Raw genomic sequence first — 19,424 nt, 5'->3', positions numbered from 1 at the left:
TTCTAAGTCTAACTGTCTTATCTCTCTTTCTAGTTCATGTTGTTCAGCACAATTCTTCTTGTTTTGAGAAGCTTGAAATGAAATAAGACACCCTCTGACAAATGCTTTAAATGTTTCCCATAAAAGGGAAGCAGATGTTTCTGGAAAACATTTTAATCTGCGTGTTGAGGTAGTCATAACATGCCCTGCCATTCCTTATGATTGATTTTAAGGCAAAGGCAACTGATTTCCAATAAAGAAGTGTAGATCAATAAAAAAATGAACTGTGCTGGCTATTATATGATGTCATATTTACATAGATAGGTCCTGTCAGCTCACTCTCCTATCCATTCTAGGAGTAATTGACATGAAATTGCAGTTAATTATGGGAATAATCTGTTGGAACCCTCTTAGGCAACGCATGCCATGTTTCCATGCTGTATCTCTAATCTAAAATTACCAGAAGCAATTTTACTAGAAGCAATGAACTTGCATTGAGCTTTGACAAACCCCACCTGCACAATCTTCATTCAATAACAGTTCCATAGATTGGGTAGACGCACCGAGTCTCTTGCTTAGAGTAGAGGAATCGAGAACCAGAGGGCAAAGGTTTAAGGTGAATAGGTGTAACCTGAGGTGTAACTTTTTCACACAAAGGGTGGTGGATGTGTGGAACGAGTTGCCAGAGGAGGTAGTTGAGGATGGGGCGATTGCAACATTTAAGAAAAAAATAGACAGGCACATGGATAGGACAGGTTTGGAAGGATATGGGCCAAATATAGGCAGATGGGACCAGTGTAGATGGGACATGTTGGTCGGTGTAGGCAAGTTGGGCCGAAGGGCCTGTTTCCACACTGTTTGACTCTATGGCTCTATATTGAGTTTACCCTTTGCATTCTCCATTGAATTAATTTTTAATCCAAGTTGCCATTTTCAATTACTGATCCATGGACTTAATTTCCAATTAATTGTGTGGTATTTTGTCAGATGCCATGCTAAAATACATGTAAACCGTCAACCCCACTCACATCAATGCTTATTTACTCACGAAGTATCTGCACAACCTTCTCTTGACAAATTCATATTGACTGTCCTTGGCTAAACTAGGCTTCTCTACCATCTGATTTATGGTATACCTCAGGATATTTTCCCTGATTTAGTTCCTCTATATTGTCATTGCTCTTTAACTAAACTTTTATTTCAATTTCACGCAAATTCCAATTGTCCAGGTCCAGATACATACAGGTATGAACAATTATAATAACAAATAGACAGGGGAAAATTAAATATAATCAGCATATTGCAATTCAGTTAAACTTTGCACTCATATCAAGCCTTCTGTAATTAATTATAACAATACCAGATAAATGAGGCTTTTCTTGGAAAACATGTTATTTTGCATTATATTTCATAAAGCCGAAAAACCCGCTTTGTTTACAATTATTATAGCCATAACAGATGAATTTTACTCGAGTTAGTTATGTTAAATTTATTGTTCCTTTGCATCACAAAATAATAAGGATATTTCTGAAATGTTGAGCCTGGTCCATTGAGTCAAAATTGATTAATTAACTGAATTAATAGTTCAACCCAGGGCACTTTATCATCTTCAGTTGCAGCATTATATAGTGTCAACCATGTCTGAATTATTTAAATGTTTAATTACATTCTGTCTGGGACACCACTGGGAACTTGCAACCAAAATTGTCGAAGGATTTCAAACCACATTTGTTGAAATTTGTTAGATCAATAGTATAGTTGGCAGCTTTAAAAACTGCTAAAGTGATCATGTCAGTCAAATTAAGTGTCATACTTTGACAGACATAGTCAAAACATTCCTTTAATCTAAAATGCTTTTTTGGAATCTGTCAAAGCTTTGTTCAATCAGATCAGTACGAAAATCATTTAACCTACGGAAGTCACATTTTTCTATGCACTACTGCAGTAATTTCAATGCAGTGGTCTGTAGGAGACTATGTAGCAGAATCAGTTAACTTAGAGCAACCAGCAATGACACAGCAATATTCCGCCATGTTATAATATATTGATGCAAACTCACTCTAACTTTCATTTCTTAGCACTGGGCTCCAGGTTCAGCTTGATTATGTGGAAATATTGTTTTGAATACATGCCCCTTAGCCATTGGAAATACTATGCCTGAAAATGGTGCTTACTTGGAGTCTTCATTCCTGATTAAAGTGATACTTATGAACCAACATGAGAAAAAAAATCTATTCAGTCCTGAGCTCACCAATCTATTGTTTGAAGATGACTCTGCACATTACGGGAATGATCACTGCACAGTCCAGACATAAACAAAAACCCACTTTCACACTGAAGACACTATCATATTATGTAGCAATACCAGCATACTAAATGGGATTCAGAACAAATCTGTCAGCTTTCTACTGGATGCCCTGGGGGCCATCAGGAGCAGCAGGACTATATTACACCACATTGTGAAACCTAATCTTTCGGCATCACTATCATCAAGTCTGAGATCCATCACAGACTCAATGAGGAATGTAGAAGAATATCATAGGACCATCTTCAAACAAATCTAAAAATGAAATTAAAAACAAAAATTCTGAAATAGTGAGCAATCAGGCAGTCCCTGTGAAAAGAGGCAGCATCAATGCTCCAGGTTGAACATTCTTTGTCAGAACTGGAAGGGAAAAAAAAGATGTATCAAGCTGCAGGGTGGATGGGGAGTATTAGATAGTCGGAAGGGAATATCTCTAAGAAGGTGAGATCAGGGCTGCTATGGGAAAAAGCTGTAAGTGAGGTAATCTGGTCAATAAATCAGTGAGGCAGTTAGGGAATGCCAGCATAGTTGATTGTTCATAAAAAGCTATGGAATAAGGGCTGAAAGAGCATGAAAAGACAGACTAAAGGAATTAAAGGGTTGCAAAACATAGCGATAAAGGTTGTGCCTGATGGTGAGAGAAAAGCTGAGCAAATGGTTGCTATGCCCCAGTCTGATACAGACAGTGAAAGCAAATTAACAAAAGTTGTTGAATTTGATGATGAATCTGGAAGGAAGCAATATCAGATGCAAGATAAGGTGCAGTTACTCAGGCTTGCTGGGCCTCATTAAAACAGTACAGAAGGTCATGGACATATTGGTCAGAGTGGGAGTGAGATGGAGAAGTAAAGTAGTAAGTATTCTCACGTTCACCCTTGCAGAGTAAACACAAGCGCTCCACAAAGTAGTCACTCGATTTCTGTTTGATTTCTCCAATGGATCAGAGGCCGAATGCAGTATGTAGAATGGTGTGGAGGAAGTAGGGGGCTGAAGGACATGCTTTTGTACTGATTGACTAAACGTATATATAGGTTAATTGCTGCTTCACCTATATGCTTAGCTCTCTGGGTGTTATAGGTAGGGAAGAGGTGATACATAGCTTCTATTTGCATGGGAAATCAATGTAAAAATGGGTGAATGGTGGAGATGGAGAAGCAGACCTGGGAGTTGCAAAGGGCAATGTTTCCTTAAAATTATGAAAGGGAGAGGATGTGAGATGAGTCTGTTGATGGAATCTTGCTGAAGGTGCTGCAAAGGATGATCTTTTGAATGCAGAAGCATCAAAGGTCGAAGGTTGGATCTTAATCCTTGCTCAATCCAAGAGGAGAGACGGAAAACATAAGTATAGAGGTAGATGAGGTACAGTCAAATGCTCTGTTAACTATTGTAGAGGTGAAGCCACAGTACTTTTCAGAGACACTGTAGAAAGTTGTAGCATTGCCAGATTATTAACGCAAAAAAATGAGGTATCAATCTGTTAAAGCTAAAAAAAGAAAGGATCACACGTGTACAACTCCTAGAAACAACTCCTAGAACATCTAAATGGTGGCCGACTAGGAAAAGGGGAGATGCAGCGAGACCTGGGTGCATTGGTACACCAGTCATTGAAAGTAGGCATGCAGGTGCAGCAGGCAGTGAAGAAAGCTAATGGTATGTTAGCTTTCATAGCAAAATGATTTGAGTATAGGAGCAGGGAGGTTCTACTGCAGTTGTACAGCGTCTTGGTGAGACCACACCTGGAGTATTGCGTACAGTTTTGGTCTCCAAATCTGAGGAAGGACATAGTTGGGATGTAATGTTAAAATTGTACAAGGCATTGGTGAGGCCAATTCTGGAGTATGGTGTACAATTTTGGTCGCCTAATTATAGGAAGGATGTCAACAAAATAGAGAGAGAACAGAGGAGATTTACTAGAATGTTGCCTGGGTTTCAGCAACTAAGTTACAGAGAAAGGTTGAACAAGTTAGGGCTTTATTCTTTGGAGCGCAGAAGGTTAAGGGGGGACTTGATAGAAGTTTTTAAAATGATGAGAGGGATAGACAGAGTTGACGTGGAAAAGCTTTCCCCACTGAGAGTAGGGAAGATTCAAACAAGGGGACATGACATGAGAATTAAGGGACTGAAGTTTAGGGGTAACATGAGGGGGAACTTCTTTACTTAGAGAGTGGTAGCTGTGTGGAATGAGCTTCCAGTGAAGGTGGTGGAGGCAGGTTCGTTTTTATCATTTAAAAATAAATTGGATAGTTGTATGGATGGGAAGGGAATGGAGGGTTATGGTCTGAGCGCAGGTATATGGGACTAGGGGAGATTATGTGTTCGGCACGGACTAGAAGGGTCGAGATGGTCTGTTTCCGTGCTGTAATTGTTATATGGTTATATGGTTATTATTGCCATAGAGGTAGTGCAGAGAAGGTTCACCAGACTGATTCCTGGGATGTCAGGACTGTCTTATGAAGAAAGACTGGATAGACTTGGTTTATACTCTCTAGAATTTAGGAGATTGAGAGGGAATCTTATAGAAACTTACAAAATTCTTAAGGGGTTGGACAGGCTAGATGCAGGAAGATTGCTCCTGATGTTGGGGAAGTCCAGGACAAGGGGTCACAGCTTAAGGATAAGGGGGAAATCCTTTAAAACCGAGATGAGAAGAACTTTTTTCACACAGAGAGTGGTGAATCTCTGGAACTCTCTGCCACAGAGTGTAGTCGAGGCCAGTTCATTGGCTATATTTAAGAGGGAGTTAGATGTGGCCCTTGTGGCTAAGGGGATCAGAGGGTATGGAGAGAAGGCAAGTATGGGATACTGAGTTGGATGATCAGCCATGGTCATATTGAATGGCGGTGCAGGCTCGAAGGGCCGAATGGCCTACTCCTGCACCTAATTTCTATGTTTCTATATTTCTAAACATCAAAAATGCTGATACCATCAAGAACAAAACAGCCTATTTCATTCATACTTCTTTCACCAGGTTAAACATCACCTCCCTCTACCACATGGACAACATGGATGCTTTGTGCATTATTTGAAAGAGTCAATTTGCTTCTTCACAGCTCTACTCAATCCCTCGACCTTGACTGAGTCAAGGGACAAAGACAGCAAATGTTTAGGAACAATACCAAGTAACCTGACTTGAAAATATCTTGTTATTCTTTCATTGTCATTGGGTTATATTCTTAGAATTCTGTAACAGCTTAATGGAAAAAAACTTCACAACGTGGACTGCAGTGGCTGAAGAAAACCGCTCACTACCAACTTCTCAAGGACAATTGGAAATGGGCAATAAAGAGTTGCCATGAATGAATAAGTAAAAAAGTGGAGATGTGAAAAAAGCAATTACATGGATCTTTGATCTTTTTCAACATAAAGTAGCAATTATGTTAAGCTTTTCTGTTTTTATTCAATTTTTCCCGAATATGCAGTTTTTTGCTTTCTGAGTAAGAAATTAATATGAACTGATATAAATCAATATCCTGTATTCCCTAATGTATGTTTTGTCTCATTGCTCATATATATCAAAGCATAAGCACGGTATAATAAAAGGAGCATCTAATTGTGACCAATGGATCAAGGAGCTGGTCACTTAAATCTATTTGACCGTTCAATCAGATCATAAATAAACTGTATGCACTGTTACTAAATATATATATATATGGTAACAGGGCATATTGTGTAGTTATGATATACTTGAATGGTCATATAACTTTTCATATATATTCAATCTTATGCATATATTGTGAACATCAGCAATGATAATACATTAATAGGACTCCAAATACAGATTATATCCAAATACAGATTGTATCCAAAGTTTTAACCATCACAACACTAAAAAGGATATAACGGGGTAAATTTTCTGAAAATATTTAAGCCGTTAAAGAGCCCTTCAAGTGACCAATTTTGTGATCATAGAGATTTGCGGCATAGAAACAGGCTCTATTGCCCATTAAATCTGCATTGACCATCAAGCATTATCTATACTTTTCTTCTTCCCACATTCCACTCAACTGCATATCCTCGCCCCAATTCTTCAACTCACCCATAAACTAGTGATAAACTAGAGGTGATTTACAGTGGACCATTTAGCCTATGGGAGGAGGTAGGCATACCCAGAGAAAATCTAAGCACTGACTCCACACAGACAGAAAAGGAGGACAGGATTAAATTCAGGTCACTGGAGTTGCAAGGCAACTGCTCTGTCAGCTGTGCCACTGTGCAATAGGAATGGTCACCCATAAGATTGATATGGGGTTGAATGCAACTTAAATTATCTGCTAGCATTTATCACGGTAACTGCAGGGCACTTTGGTGGATAGCATTCAATATGATACCCAACAATGGCAATTAGATGATAAAGAATAACAAAATTTTGCACAGACAATTTCTCAAGCTACGTAAAGTGTATCAAATTTGTATTGTTCATTTGCTACTGGAATTTGGAAGAGGGCTTTAAAATCCACTGGAGACTTTCTGGAATACTTTGTCAAGACCACCAATGTTCTATCAGGAATTATTGTGGAATTTGTCTAAAGACACCACTTTAAATGTGTGGGTAGTGTGATATCATATTCGATACTTTATTGGATATCATCACCAAGGGAAAAATGAGTATTTGTGACAGAGATTTTACTGGGAGACAACTTCAGCTTCAGGATGAATGGGATTGAGATAGAACACTATTGACAGGTACCCACACCAGGATCTCAAATACCACATTTGAGAGTTTGGAAGACACACAAACAGTTCCTAAGCCATAATGCAACCAGTTGCTGTGCGAGAGTGTACTTTCCTCACCCATGGAAAGAAACAATGAAATTATTGCTTTCTTGACAGGAACACTAATGTAATAACCCGTAATAGAAGGGAATACTTGAAAAATTGTATCAATTATTATTTTTTTGGTCTCAAACTTAAAAGTTTTTTTTATATTAAAGTTATTGGAAGCAATTAGGATCAACGTTCTGTATTAACACCAGAATCCCGACACCTTAATCAGTGGTTTGCAATCCCTATAACCATAAGACTATTAACATTGTATTAGTTAATTTCTTTCAATACCACATGTGGAAACTTAATTCCTCAAGAAAATAAGAACAAGGTTTCCAGTCAGTCGAACCCAAACCACACAAGAATCCATTTATACTAGCTCAAGAGTATTTAATTGTCAGATGTAATGGCAATGGAACAATGAAATTCCTACTTGCTGCAGCTTAACATTCATATTAACATCGTAAGATATAAATACATATATAATTATCAAAAATACCACAGATCAATAATACCAAGTAGCCATATCATTACAGTGCAAAAATAGGTAACCGGCCATAATCCAAAAACTGGGTAATAAGACCATAATAGTGCAAAATCTGAGGATTAAGAACCTAGAGGTTTGAACTCAAACACGACCAGATCACCTTCAAACCCTGTAATCGTGGAGAATTCAACCAACAAGATACCTTTTCTCCAAAAGTAAACGGAAATAAATTAAATAAATTCTTCTAAAGTATCAAAGGAACAGGGTTAATGTTTCATAAATTGAGTATTTCAACCATTTTCTATCCTATTAACTGAAAGAGTGGACATCTTCAAAAATGACCCACCTGCCCCATTTGTCAACGTGTCTGTGGTTCTCATATTGATTTAATTAGACATCAGAGAACCCACAAGGCTGGAGACGAAATAGTCATCCCCAATTCCAAGAGATTGCCTAAGAAGAAAAAGAAGGAAGAATAACTTGTGGTTATTTATATTGTTACACTTAACCAACACATGAAAGTATACCCAAAGGTTTAAATGTTTATCACGAGATCTTTGACAAATCCCATGATTTCTTGTGTTTTTCGGAATACCGAACTCACTTATTGGTCCCACTAATTTACGTACACCCTTTCGCACAACCGATCTGTTCCAATTCACTTCTGAACAAAGCAACAGGGCCACTATTACTCGTTAAACATTGCCTCCTTTCGCAAAACAGATAATGAAAATTGTGATGTGTAGGGAGGAACTGCAGGTGCTGATTTACACCAAAGATAGACACAAAATTGTGATATTCCGATGAAATTGAAAGTTATTCTATAGAAAAGAGAGTAAAATGAATGTATAGAAAGAAATGTGAGCATTGCATCGAAATTAGAAATGCACCATCTGTCCATCGCAGTAATTCAGCGGTCTCGCAATAACTGAGCCCGCACAAAATTAGAAAGATCAGTGCAGCTTGATGCTTCTGTAAATCTGCCTAATTCAATAGTCCCGCCTTTATTGCAGGAAAAGAAGGAGATATAAAAGTAATTTGTGCAAGTTCCTGCTGCAAATCTCACATCTCGATTAGTTTCCTAAACCGGAACAACCTGTCATGTTGAAGTGATCTACAGAGTGGCTGGTGTGGGAATAAATAGAAATGAAACGGACGAACGAGCTTCTGGCGCAAGAAAGCAGAGAGGAGGTGTTTTGTCAGCAATAGAAAGAGCAGATTAGTACAATTGTATTTTGAGGAAACCAGTAATTGTTTTTCAATCATAGATCTCAATTGTTTAATATAATATCGTTTATAACATTATTTTCATGCAGGTGGCTTTTAATGGTTGGAAAAAATAGCTTTATTGCTGCGGTTATGTGAAATTGCTGATTGAAGGACAAAATATGATATATATTGAGCACATTTAATAAATGCTATATAACAATTTATCAGTGTTTAATTAGACGGGAAGAGATAGCAGTAGTGTCATGATATATTCGGCACGAATAACCCACGTCCACATAGTTGAAGGGCATACGGCGGTGCAGCACAATTTTGAGGTTTAAATTAATTTGCTGGTACCCTGTGCGTTTTGGTTAAAGAATGTGGTTACACATTGTGTCAAGTGAACTGGAGTGTAATTTACAGGTTAGGAGTGGGTACTGTGTAGATAAATTAATGTGAGGTGGTGATCTTGGCTGCTTGCAACGTGAGTGCATATGGAGCTTTTGTGTTTGTTAAAGCTTTGATGAATGGTACAATAGTAACCGAATCGAAGGGGAGCAACTGCTGCACTTGTAGCGAGGAAAAGATCGACAGACTGCGCAGCGCCGCTGGTCAGCCTCCTCCCACCTTCATTGTTGTCAAGTGTGTCCGCGGCTCGCGCTGCCGATCGGCGGGGTCGCTGTGTGTGTGTGTGTGTGGCGGTTGGTGGAGGACGCCTCGTGCCGCCGGGGTCTCTCTCTGTCTGCGCGTGTGTGTGTGCGGCGGTTGGTGGAGGACGCCTCGTGCCGCCGGGGTCTCTCTGTCTGTGCGCGTGTGTGTGTGTGGCGGTTGGTGGAGGACGCCTCGTGCCGCCGGGGTCTCTCTCTGTCTGTCTGTGCGCGTGTGTGTGTGTGGCGGTTGGTGGTGTACGTCTCGTGCCGCCAGCTGCCGACCCGGGGTCTCTCTGTCTGTGCGCGTGTGTGTGTGTGGCGGTTGGTGGCGGACGCCTCGTGCCGCCGGGGTCTCTCTCTGTGTCTGTCTGTGCGCGTGTGTGTGTGTGGCGGTTGGTGGTGTACGTCTCGTGCCGCCAGCTGCCGACCGGCGGGGTCCGTGTGTGTGTGTGTGTGCGCGCGTGTGTGTGTGGTGGAACCTCGCGTAGCCGCCGCCGCCCGTGTGTGTCCCGCGCGGAGCCCCGTAGTCCCGGGGTGTGATGGGAGAATCGGTGTCAAAGCGGCTGAGGTCGGAGCTGGAGCTGGAGATGGAGGAGCGCTCGTTCGTCAACCCGTACCCCGACCGGGGCGATGCAGCGGGCGGAGGAGCCGGCCCGCCCGAACAGCAGGACGGAGCGGACTGCTTCGACGAGCAGGGAAAGGTAATGGAGGCAACAGATGTTTTGAAACGGGTTCATGGTGAGCCGATGGGATGGGATGGGTGGGGAGGATGCTGCCCGCAGGAAAGTGCTCCAGGTCCGGGGGAGGTCGTTCCTCTACTCTCCTCCGCACAAACGGCGGCACTACCAAAGATCCTGTGTGGGCACTACGGAGGAGAGGCGAAGATGAACAGAAGTTCCGGGAGCACAGCCAAGGTGAACCCGCCCCGGGGCGTTGCCGCTCTCCACCCAAGTCTGCAGAACAGCCCGGCTCCCGGGCCGGTTATTACATGGGTGACAGGGGGAACTGCAGATGCCGATTTATACAAAAAAAGACCCAACGTGCTGGAATAGCTCAGCGGGTCAGGCGGCATCTGTGGAGAAATCATGTTTGACTAACCTGGAATTGTTTGTGGATGTAACAAGTAAAAAGGACAAGGGAGAGCCAGTGGATGTAGTGTTCAGAATGGCAGGCAGTGACTAGTGGGGCTCGGTGCTGAAACCACAGCTATGTACAATATATATTAATGATTTAGATGAAGGGATTACAAGTAACATTAGCAAATTTGTAGATGACACAAAGCTGGGTGGTAGTGTGAAATGTGAAGAGTATTATGAGGATGCAGGGTGACTTAGGTTGGGTGAGTGGGCAGATGCAGTATCATGTTGATGAATGTGAGGTTATCCACTGGTGGGAAGAACAGGAAGGCAGATTATTATCTGAATGGTGTCAGGTTAGGAAAAGGGAAAGTACAACGAGACCTGTGTGTTCTTGTATTTCAGCCACTGAAAGTAAGCATGCAGGTAGTGAAGAAAATAGGCAGTGAAGCAAGCAGTTGGCCTTTATAACTAGAGGAGTTGAGTATGGGAGCAAAGAGGTCTTTCTGCAGTTGTACAGGGCCCTGGTGAAACCACACCTGGAGTATTGTGTACAGTTTTGGTCGCCCAATTTGAGGAAGGACATTCTTGCTATTGAGAGAGTGCAGCTCACGAGGTTAATTCCCGGGATGGCGGGACTGTCATATGATGAAAGAATGGGCTTGTATTCATTGGAATTTAGAAGGATGAGAGGATATCTTATAGAAACATTAGCCCAAGTGGGGCTCGTTGGGTCCCATCCCCTCAACGCACGGGTGGGGGCTACACACACTATCCACCCCCCACACATTCACACAATAACCACCCCCCCACACACACACTATCCACCCCCTTGATATTATATTAATATTATTAATTTGCACCTTTTACACCATCCTCTCCCTATCCACTCACGCATAGCCCCCAAATCGCAAGCGCATCTGGAGAGGGAGGGGGTAGAGAGTGAGGGCAGAGAGAGAGGGGGCAGAGGCAGAGAGAGAGGGGCAGAGACAGAGGAGAGGGGGAGAGAGGGGTGGGGAGAAAGTGGGGGGGAGGGCCGAGCCGAGAACTGGACCCGAGCCGAGCAGCTGAGCGAGCCAGCCGAGTCTTTTGAATAACCGGGGTGAGGGGTCGCGGGGGGTGACATCACTTGCAGTGCGTGGAAGAAGATCTCCGAGCGAGCCAGCCGAGTCTTTTGAATAACTGGGGGGGGGGGGGGGAGGGGGTGGTGATCAGGGGGTGATGTCATTCACAGCTCGTGGAAGAAGGGTGCAAGGAGCAGACCCATTGTGACATCATCAGCGAGAGACAGTGGTTTTTAAATTCAACGTTTTCCAGATTTTTGAACATTTTCAATAATGACGAGAAATAAAGCCTGAAATTTTCAGATTTTGGACCCCATGGGAAAAATCTCTAACTGAGATGAGCAAAAACTTTTTCACCCAGGGAGTTGTGAATTTGTGGAATTCGCTGCCTCAGAAGGCAGTGGAGGCATTCAAAGAGAGTTAGATAGAGCTCTTAGGGCTAACCAAATCAAGGGATAAGGGGAGAAGGCAGGAGCGGGGTACTGATTGTGGATTCACATTGAATGGCGGTGCTAGCTCGAATAGCCTACTCCTGCACCTATTGTCTATGTATCTATGATAGATGACATTTCGGGTCAAGACCCTTCTTCAGAGAGCATGGGCGATTTTCATTTTGGTGATGCAAATGCACAGTGTAACATACAATTTGGTCACTCATTACAGCGGATGTAGAGCCATTGCAACTCTAAAAGAGAAGGGAATGGGTTAACCATCCCATTCACCAGGAGCCCAGATAGAAGTAAATAAAATGATGGGAGGCATAGTTGGGGTAAACAGTCAGAACCTTTTTCCCAAGATGGAAATGTCAAGGGGCAAAGTTTAAAGATGTGTGGTACACATTTTATTTACAGCGAGGTTGGCTCTTGGCATGTGCTGCCAAGAATGGTGGTGGAGGCATGTGGCATTTAAGTGGCTTTTTGATAGGCACATAAATATGCAGGGAATGGAGAAATATGGATCATGTAGCAGGCTATTCTTGACATCATGTTCAGCACAGACATTGTTGGCCAAAATGTCTGTTCTGTTGCAGTACTTTTGTATATTCTATTTGCTGACAGTCTGAAACAAAAATAAAACCACTGGAAGCACTCAAGTTGATCAAGCTTTATGATCTGTATTTATAACTACAATATCCTGTTGTGCTGCAGCAATGCAAGAATTTCATTGTCCTATCTGAGACACATGACAATAAACTTGACTTGAGCATTCATGCAGCCAAACAAGTTCAACTGGATAGCTCAGTGATAATTTGGCAATCAAGTCAAGTCAAGTCAAAGTGAAATAACCCATGCGGAAATGGGGTGGGATAGGGAGCAGAGGTAAAGTCTGCTGTGTGGTCCAGACCTAAATTGTTAAAAACCACCAGGAAGGGAGATGGTAGAAAACTTGAAACAAGATATCTGATATCTGGTGGAGGGAACAAAATAGCTGGTTGAATTCTGTATTAAATCCCCAGGCTGCACTAGTTTAGTCAGAAGATAAAAAGCTGTTCTTTAATTTTCAATAATTAACATGGACCATGTTAAATATACCACAAGGGGCGCCACACGATTGGCTGCCCCGCCAACAGTCTGTTCATATTTTTTTAATTTTCAGTGAGTTTTAAAAGTTTGTGTAAATGTTCTCTGGTTTGTTTTATGTGGGGGGAGGGGAAGAGGGACATTTTTTTCAGTTTCTTCCTTACCGGTGATGCGATTGTTTTTTTTCCGGATCGCATCTCTGGTCGCTCTGCAGCCTACCATTGATGGAGCTGGAAGCCTCCTCGGCTGACTTTGACTTAACATCGGAGTCGATCCCTTGCCTGGGATCGCTCCAAATGCAGCCTGCGGACTTTACCATCATGAGCTTGCAGTCTCTGGAGAGGCTAGCAGGGCTCTCACTTAACTTTTTTTCCCTGTTGCCAGCCGGGCAACCTTGGCAGCTTTTTAGGTTGCCAAATGGCAGTTTAGGTGGTAATTTAAGATGGCTTGCATGACACGTGTGATATTGTGCTCGGACGAAGTGCGTAGTTACCAGTCGGAATTATACTCAGTGAAGCATTCACATATTATTTCTGCTTCAAATAAAGTCACAAACTAAACATTCACCAATCAAGACATGATATATCCCACAATGACATGCAGCAAAATTATAAGATAGTATCTCAACTCTTTTTTACACACTGCAATTAATGCTATTTCTATTAATTCTTTCCACTTCCAAACAAAAATGTGGTTGGATTATTCAGTGTATGATCAACCTGTGTCAATAAATCCTGGACCATGGTAACATATATGCGTATGTATAGTTGTGAATATTGCTCATTAAATAACTACAGTACTGATACTCCATATTAAGAGCATTGATTTGCCGATAAAATTAACTCTGTAATAACGTGTCAATGGTGGCAGTGACAATCGAACACTGCGGTTTTAATGTTTCATGTGTTCACAATATAATTAATCCATCTTTATGGATTAAAACAAATAACATTGGGAATTAAAACACATTTAATTGCATTCCGTTATCAAACATAGTCAATGTTCACTCTGAAGCCATTTCCAGGGTAAATGGAGGGTGGGTCAGTACGGGATGAATGCATGGATTTGTACAGGATGGTTGGGGGATCAGTACGGGATGGATGGGGGTAGACAAAAATGCTGGAGAAACAGCGGGTGAGGCAGCATCTATGGAACGAAGGAAATAGGCAACGTTTCGGGTCGAGACCCTTCTTCAGACCGTTCCCCCCATTCTTCTTGAATGGGAGGATCAGTACAGGATGGATGGGGGGAGGGGAGAGATCAGTGCAGGATGAATTGGGGGGGGGGGCAGTACAGTGTGGATCGGAGGGTCTGTGCAGGGTGAATGGGGGATCACTACAGGATGAATGAGAGGAAGGTGCAGGGCAAATGGAGGGTGTGTCAGTACGGGATGAATGCATGGATTAGTACAGGATGGTTGGGGGATCAGTACAGGATGGACGGGAAAGGGGTAAGTACAGGGTGAATTGGGGAACCAGTGTAGAATGGATGGGGGGGGGGGGTGTCGGAGAAAGTAGCTCAAACCAAGCAGTAGAAGAAGCACAAGCAGCTCTGAGGCATACATACATTGTTGGTGGGGTGCAGCAGTGTGAACTAAGGCAGGTCCAACAGAGAGGAGGAAATTGGTTGTAGAGCAGGTACGTCGTCAGGAGGAAGCAGTGACATGTGTGAGGGCAGTAGCTCAGGTTAAGCAGGGACAGTGGGAAAGTGTGGAAAAGGGGTTGGGTGTCTGTTTTACAAACTCTTCAATAACTCGTGGACGACTTGATTAACCATCAGCAGTGAATTTATTTTACTTGCACAAGGAGAGAGAATCGCAGTCAAAGGCTGCGATCACAACTCTAAAATTAAGTTGGTACAGTAGAGAATTTATTCACCAAAAAGATAATTACTAAGGAAGTACAAAGGTGAGGTAGATTGATATGTAAAATACAAAATCTTTACTACACAAAGGTGGAGACTTTTTTTGGCACCGTCCGTAACCGGGGACAAAAGTTAAGGATAATTAGTATGTTAATAATCCCGACACTAGATTGCAACCTGGCCCCACAGGATACATGGATAATGAAGGTCAATAGTGGTTTCCGGCTGGCAGGTTCTGAGTGCCGTAATGAACTATGGTAAGGACAATAAGTATGTTAGCTGACCGGTATTAGCTAGCATCTTTGGAAGTTCACGCGTTATGGAACACAAAGCTGAGGGAACGGTATGTGCATCAGGGCCAAGGCTTAGTGGAGATAGTGATGGGTATTGGAACGCCGCAAAACCCAAGAGATGCAGCAGAGATCATAGCAGTGTTCGAAGTGTTTTTTTAGCATGGAAGGTGCTCGCTGGTGACTTTGTTAAATGTACTTAATAAATACAGCACCTTCAAATTTAGGGACACAAGGCAAAAGAATTGTCAACGTGTGGTGTCCTCAGAGTTGCTGCCTAGCCCACTTTGTCTTTCTAGCAGTTTTGTTTTTTTTGCTCCAGATTTCATTGAATATAAAAGTTGGGAGTTTGTATTACATCTTTACAAAACACTGGTTAAACTGTGTCTGGAGCGTTATCGTAATTCTGGGCACCACACTATAAGGATCAATGCGATCGCACTAAAGAATGCAGAGGAGATTCACCAAGATGTTGCCTTGATAAAACTTTAATTGTGAGGAGGAATTATACAGGTTGCGTTCTTTTTCCCCTGGAGTAATATAGATCAAGGGGTGACCTGACTGGTATATAAATTTATGATAAGTGTAGATAATCAAAATCTTTTTCACATGGTAGGGATAACAAAAACAAGGCATAGGTTTGAGATGAGAGGAAGGAGTTTTAAGGAGGTTGTGAGGGAGTGTTTGTCAGTGTGCTTAATATTGGAAAAAGCTCTACCAGAGGAGGCCGAGCAATCTGATACACTTTGAACAGGCACTTGCATAGACTAGGCAGAAGGATATTGACCTGCAGCCAAATAAGATGAGGCAAAGGGCCTGTTTCTTTACTCTGACATTGACCTTTTATTTTCATTTATTAACATCATTCCCCTCCTACCTCTAAACTGATAGTTATTTAAACAATTCTTGAGCCCTGACTTTCACTGCTCGGCCTGTTGGTCTGTTCTAAGTATTCATCCAAATTTACAGATCTGAAAAACTTCCTAAAATTTAACTTTACCAATTTGAAACCATTGTATTGTATTGTATTGTATATCTTTATTGTCATTTCCTGAGTATTCGCATACCTAGAGGAAACAAAAAAACGTTGCTCAACCAGTGTCCATTCAGTGTGCATGAAAAATAAATAGAAATAAAAAATACATGTATCATGAACAAATTTAACACTCTACTAAACATTCAACAGCCGTTCCGACCGGCAGCGGCACAACAGTGGCTCTGCTGCAGTGTGGGGGTTTGTGCGCGATACTTGGCAGGGGGCAAAGTCCATTTAACAGTCTTATAGCCTGTGGGAAGAAGCTGAGGAGCATCCTGCTGGTTTTGCAGCTAATGCTCCTGTACCTCTTCCCAGATGGGAGGATGGAGAAAATGTCATGCGATGGGTGGTAAGGGTCTTTGATGATGGAGATGGCTCTGCTGATACATCTCTTCCTGTATATGTTCAGCAGGAAGTGGAGTGGAGCACCAATAATCCTGCTGGCGGTCTTCACTATCCTGTCTAGTTGGTGCCGTTCGTACGCCTTGCAGCTCCCGAACCAGGAAGTGATGCCGTAGGTCAGTGTGCTCTCGACAGTCCCCCTATAAAAAGTCCGTAGGTGTGTAGTGGGGAGGCCTGCTTTACGTAGTCTTCGGAGAGGGTGAAGTCGCTGCTGGGCTCTCTTGACCAGAGCTGTGGTGTTGGCCGTGGACGTCAGGTCATCAGACAGATGTAGTCCTAGGAACTTCATGCTGCTGACCCTTTCCACATCAGCTCCGTCGATGTGCAGAGGTGTATGGTGTTGTTTCCCCGCCCTCCTGAAGTCAACCACCATCTCCTTAGTTTTTCCCACGTTTAGAATGAGGTTGTGGGGATTTGCACCAACCTGTGAGCAGCTCCACCTCCATCCTGTACGCCGATTCATCATTGTCACTGATGAGACCCACCACTGTTGTGTCATCAGCGAACTTGTTGATGAAGTTGTTATTGAGTCTGGCAGTACAGTCGTGTGTCAGCAGACTAAACAGAAGGGGGCTTAGGACACAGCCTTGGGGTGAGCCAGTGCTCACGGCTATGGTTTTTGATGTCCTACTGCCCACCCTGACTGTCTGCTGCTGTTGCGACAGAAAGTTCAGGACCCAGTTGCATGTGCCAGCATCAACCCCCAATAGCTCCAACTTCTCCACCAGCTGCTGTGGAATGATTGTATTGAAAGCAGAGCTGAAGTCTATGAAGAGGATCCTGGCATAGGTATTTTTCCGATCGAGATGTGACAATACGAGGTTCAGTGTTGTTGAGACTGCGTCCTCTGTGGATCGGTTGGCTCTGTAGGCGAACTGCAGTGGGTCTAGGTCGGCAGGTAGACTATTTTTGATGTGCTGCATTAACTCCTAATCTGTTTCCACATACCTCTCTAACATTACTATTTCCTATTCTGAAGTCCACACGACAGTTTGTCCCGCATCTCCACATATTTCCATTTATATTTTCTAAAGATCTTTGTCAATTAGCTTTTGGCAGTTTAATTTGAATCATCATTTTAGCGAAGGTTTGTGGTTACAAATCGATTATTTGTTTCCCACATCTAGTCACAGAAATCTTATTTCTAACATTTTCTATTTTAATTATACGTGGCTCAGCCAGTGTCTATGGAGGAGGGGAGTTAACGTTTCAGATTGATGGCTTTACATCAAAACTAGGGAAAGTCAGAAATAAAAGTGGTTAAAGTTGTAGAGAATTGCAATAGTGTAAGGGGAATGTAACTGTCCTTTCCATCAACTAGCAATCAAACAGTACCTTGAGGTGACACAGTAGTTCATTTGTTTAAGAAGGAACTGTAGATGCTGGAAAATCGAAGGTAGACAAAAATGCTGGAGAAACTCAGCGGGTGAGGCAGCATCTATGGAACGAAGGAAATAGGGGACGTTTCGGGTCGAGACCCTTCTTCAGATTGATGTGGGGGTGGTTGGGAAGAAGAAAGGAAGAAGCGGAGACAGTCGGCTGTGGGAGAGCTGGGAAGGGGAGGAGAAAGAGGGAGAAAACAGAGACTACCTGAAATTGGACGTCAATGTTCATACCGCTGGGGTGTAAACTACCCAAGCAGAATATGAGGTGCTGCTCCCATTTAAGGAGGGCCTCACCCTGGCCATGGAGGAGGCCCTACTCTTTGTTTCCTGTCTGTCAACAAATCTTCTATCCATGTCAATACCTTACACCCAATACCATGTGCTCTAATTATGCCCACTAATCTCCTATGTGGGACCTTATCAAAGGCTTTCTGAAAGTCCAGGTACACCACATCCACTGGCTCTCCCTTGTCCATTTTCCTAGTTACATCCTCAAAATATTCCAGAAGATTAGTCAAACATGATTTCCCCTTAGTAAATCCATGCTGATACTGTTACTGCTATCCAAATGTTGGAATTTTGAGCAGGAATTCAGCAGGTCAAGCAGCATCTGGAAGGAAATGAACAGACAACATTTTGGGTGTGGGTCCTTCTTCAGACTGATGGAGTAGAGGGGAGATGGGTGGTAAACTCTCTGTGAAAACTTTGTTCGCTCATCTCTCTTTCCTCAGGTACTTTCCCCTTAAACCGCAGGAGGTGTAACATCTGTTGCTACACTCCTTCCTTGCCTCCATTTGTGGACCCCAATAGCCCTTCCAGTTAAGAGGTTTGCATGTACCTCCGCTATTGCTTTCAGTGTGTTGATGTGGTCTCCTTCACATAGGTGCTACGAAGCGTAGACTAGGCGACAAGGCCAACTGGAGCTCGAGACGTCTGTCCACCTCCTCTCCCGCTGCCATGCAACATCATGCGTGACATGCGCATGGCGCGTGGTGAGACGTGGTGGCGTAGGCAGTGACGCTTGGTCGCGCGCGGCGCCCCAAGATTTTGAGATTCACAAAATCTTTGCAGTCCACCTGAGTGATGTGCAAATGACGCCCAAGTGGGACAGGCCCTTAAGAACTTGAATCTCTGAACCACGCCGACTTTGGCACTACTGATGCTGATTTAGCCATGTAATCCACCTTACTTCCTGAACTCAATAACTAGCTCCTTTTGGCTAGTTATTGAGTTCAGGAAGCAAGGTGGAGTATGGCTTCATGTACTCCACCTCATCATTGTTCAAGATCTAGCCCACTATAGCATTGTTATCTGCAAACTTAGAAATGGATTTGGAGCAGAATTTGGCTGTACAATCATAGGGAGTACAGTAAAGCACTGAGAAAGCATCCTTA

At 42.8% G+C, this 19,424-nt stretch overlaps 1 protein-coding gene across 1 annotated transcript in view; it reads left to right on the top strand.

The window, feature by feature from the left end:
• Positions 1 to 9,706: 9,706 nt before the first annotated feature.
• Positions 9,707 to 19,424, top strand: part of lancl2 (LanC lantibiotic synthetase component C-like 2 (bacterial)) — a 54,923-nt gene continuing 45,205 nt past the window's right edge. Inside the window, exon 1 of the mRNA XM_055656877.1 lies at positions 9,707 to 10,095. Coding sequence (XP_055512852.1) covers positions 9,934 to 10,095 — 162 coding nt within the window. The 5' untranslated portion in view covers positions 9,707 to 9,933. The remainder of the gene's footprint in view (positions 10,096 to 19,424) is intronic.

This window comes from Leucoraja erinacea, chromosome 2 (genome assembly GCF_028641065.1).
Source record: "Leucoraja erinacea ecotype New England chromosome 2, Leri_hhj_1, whole genome shotgun sequence".
Taxonomy (NCBI): domain Eukaryota; kingdom Metazoa; phylum Chordata; class Chondrichthyes; order Rajiformes; family Rajidae; genus Leucoraja; species Leucoraja erinaceus.
Note: the sequence above shows the minus strand (reverse complement) of the source record. Positions and strands in the feature narration are given on the sequence as shown.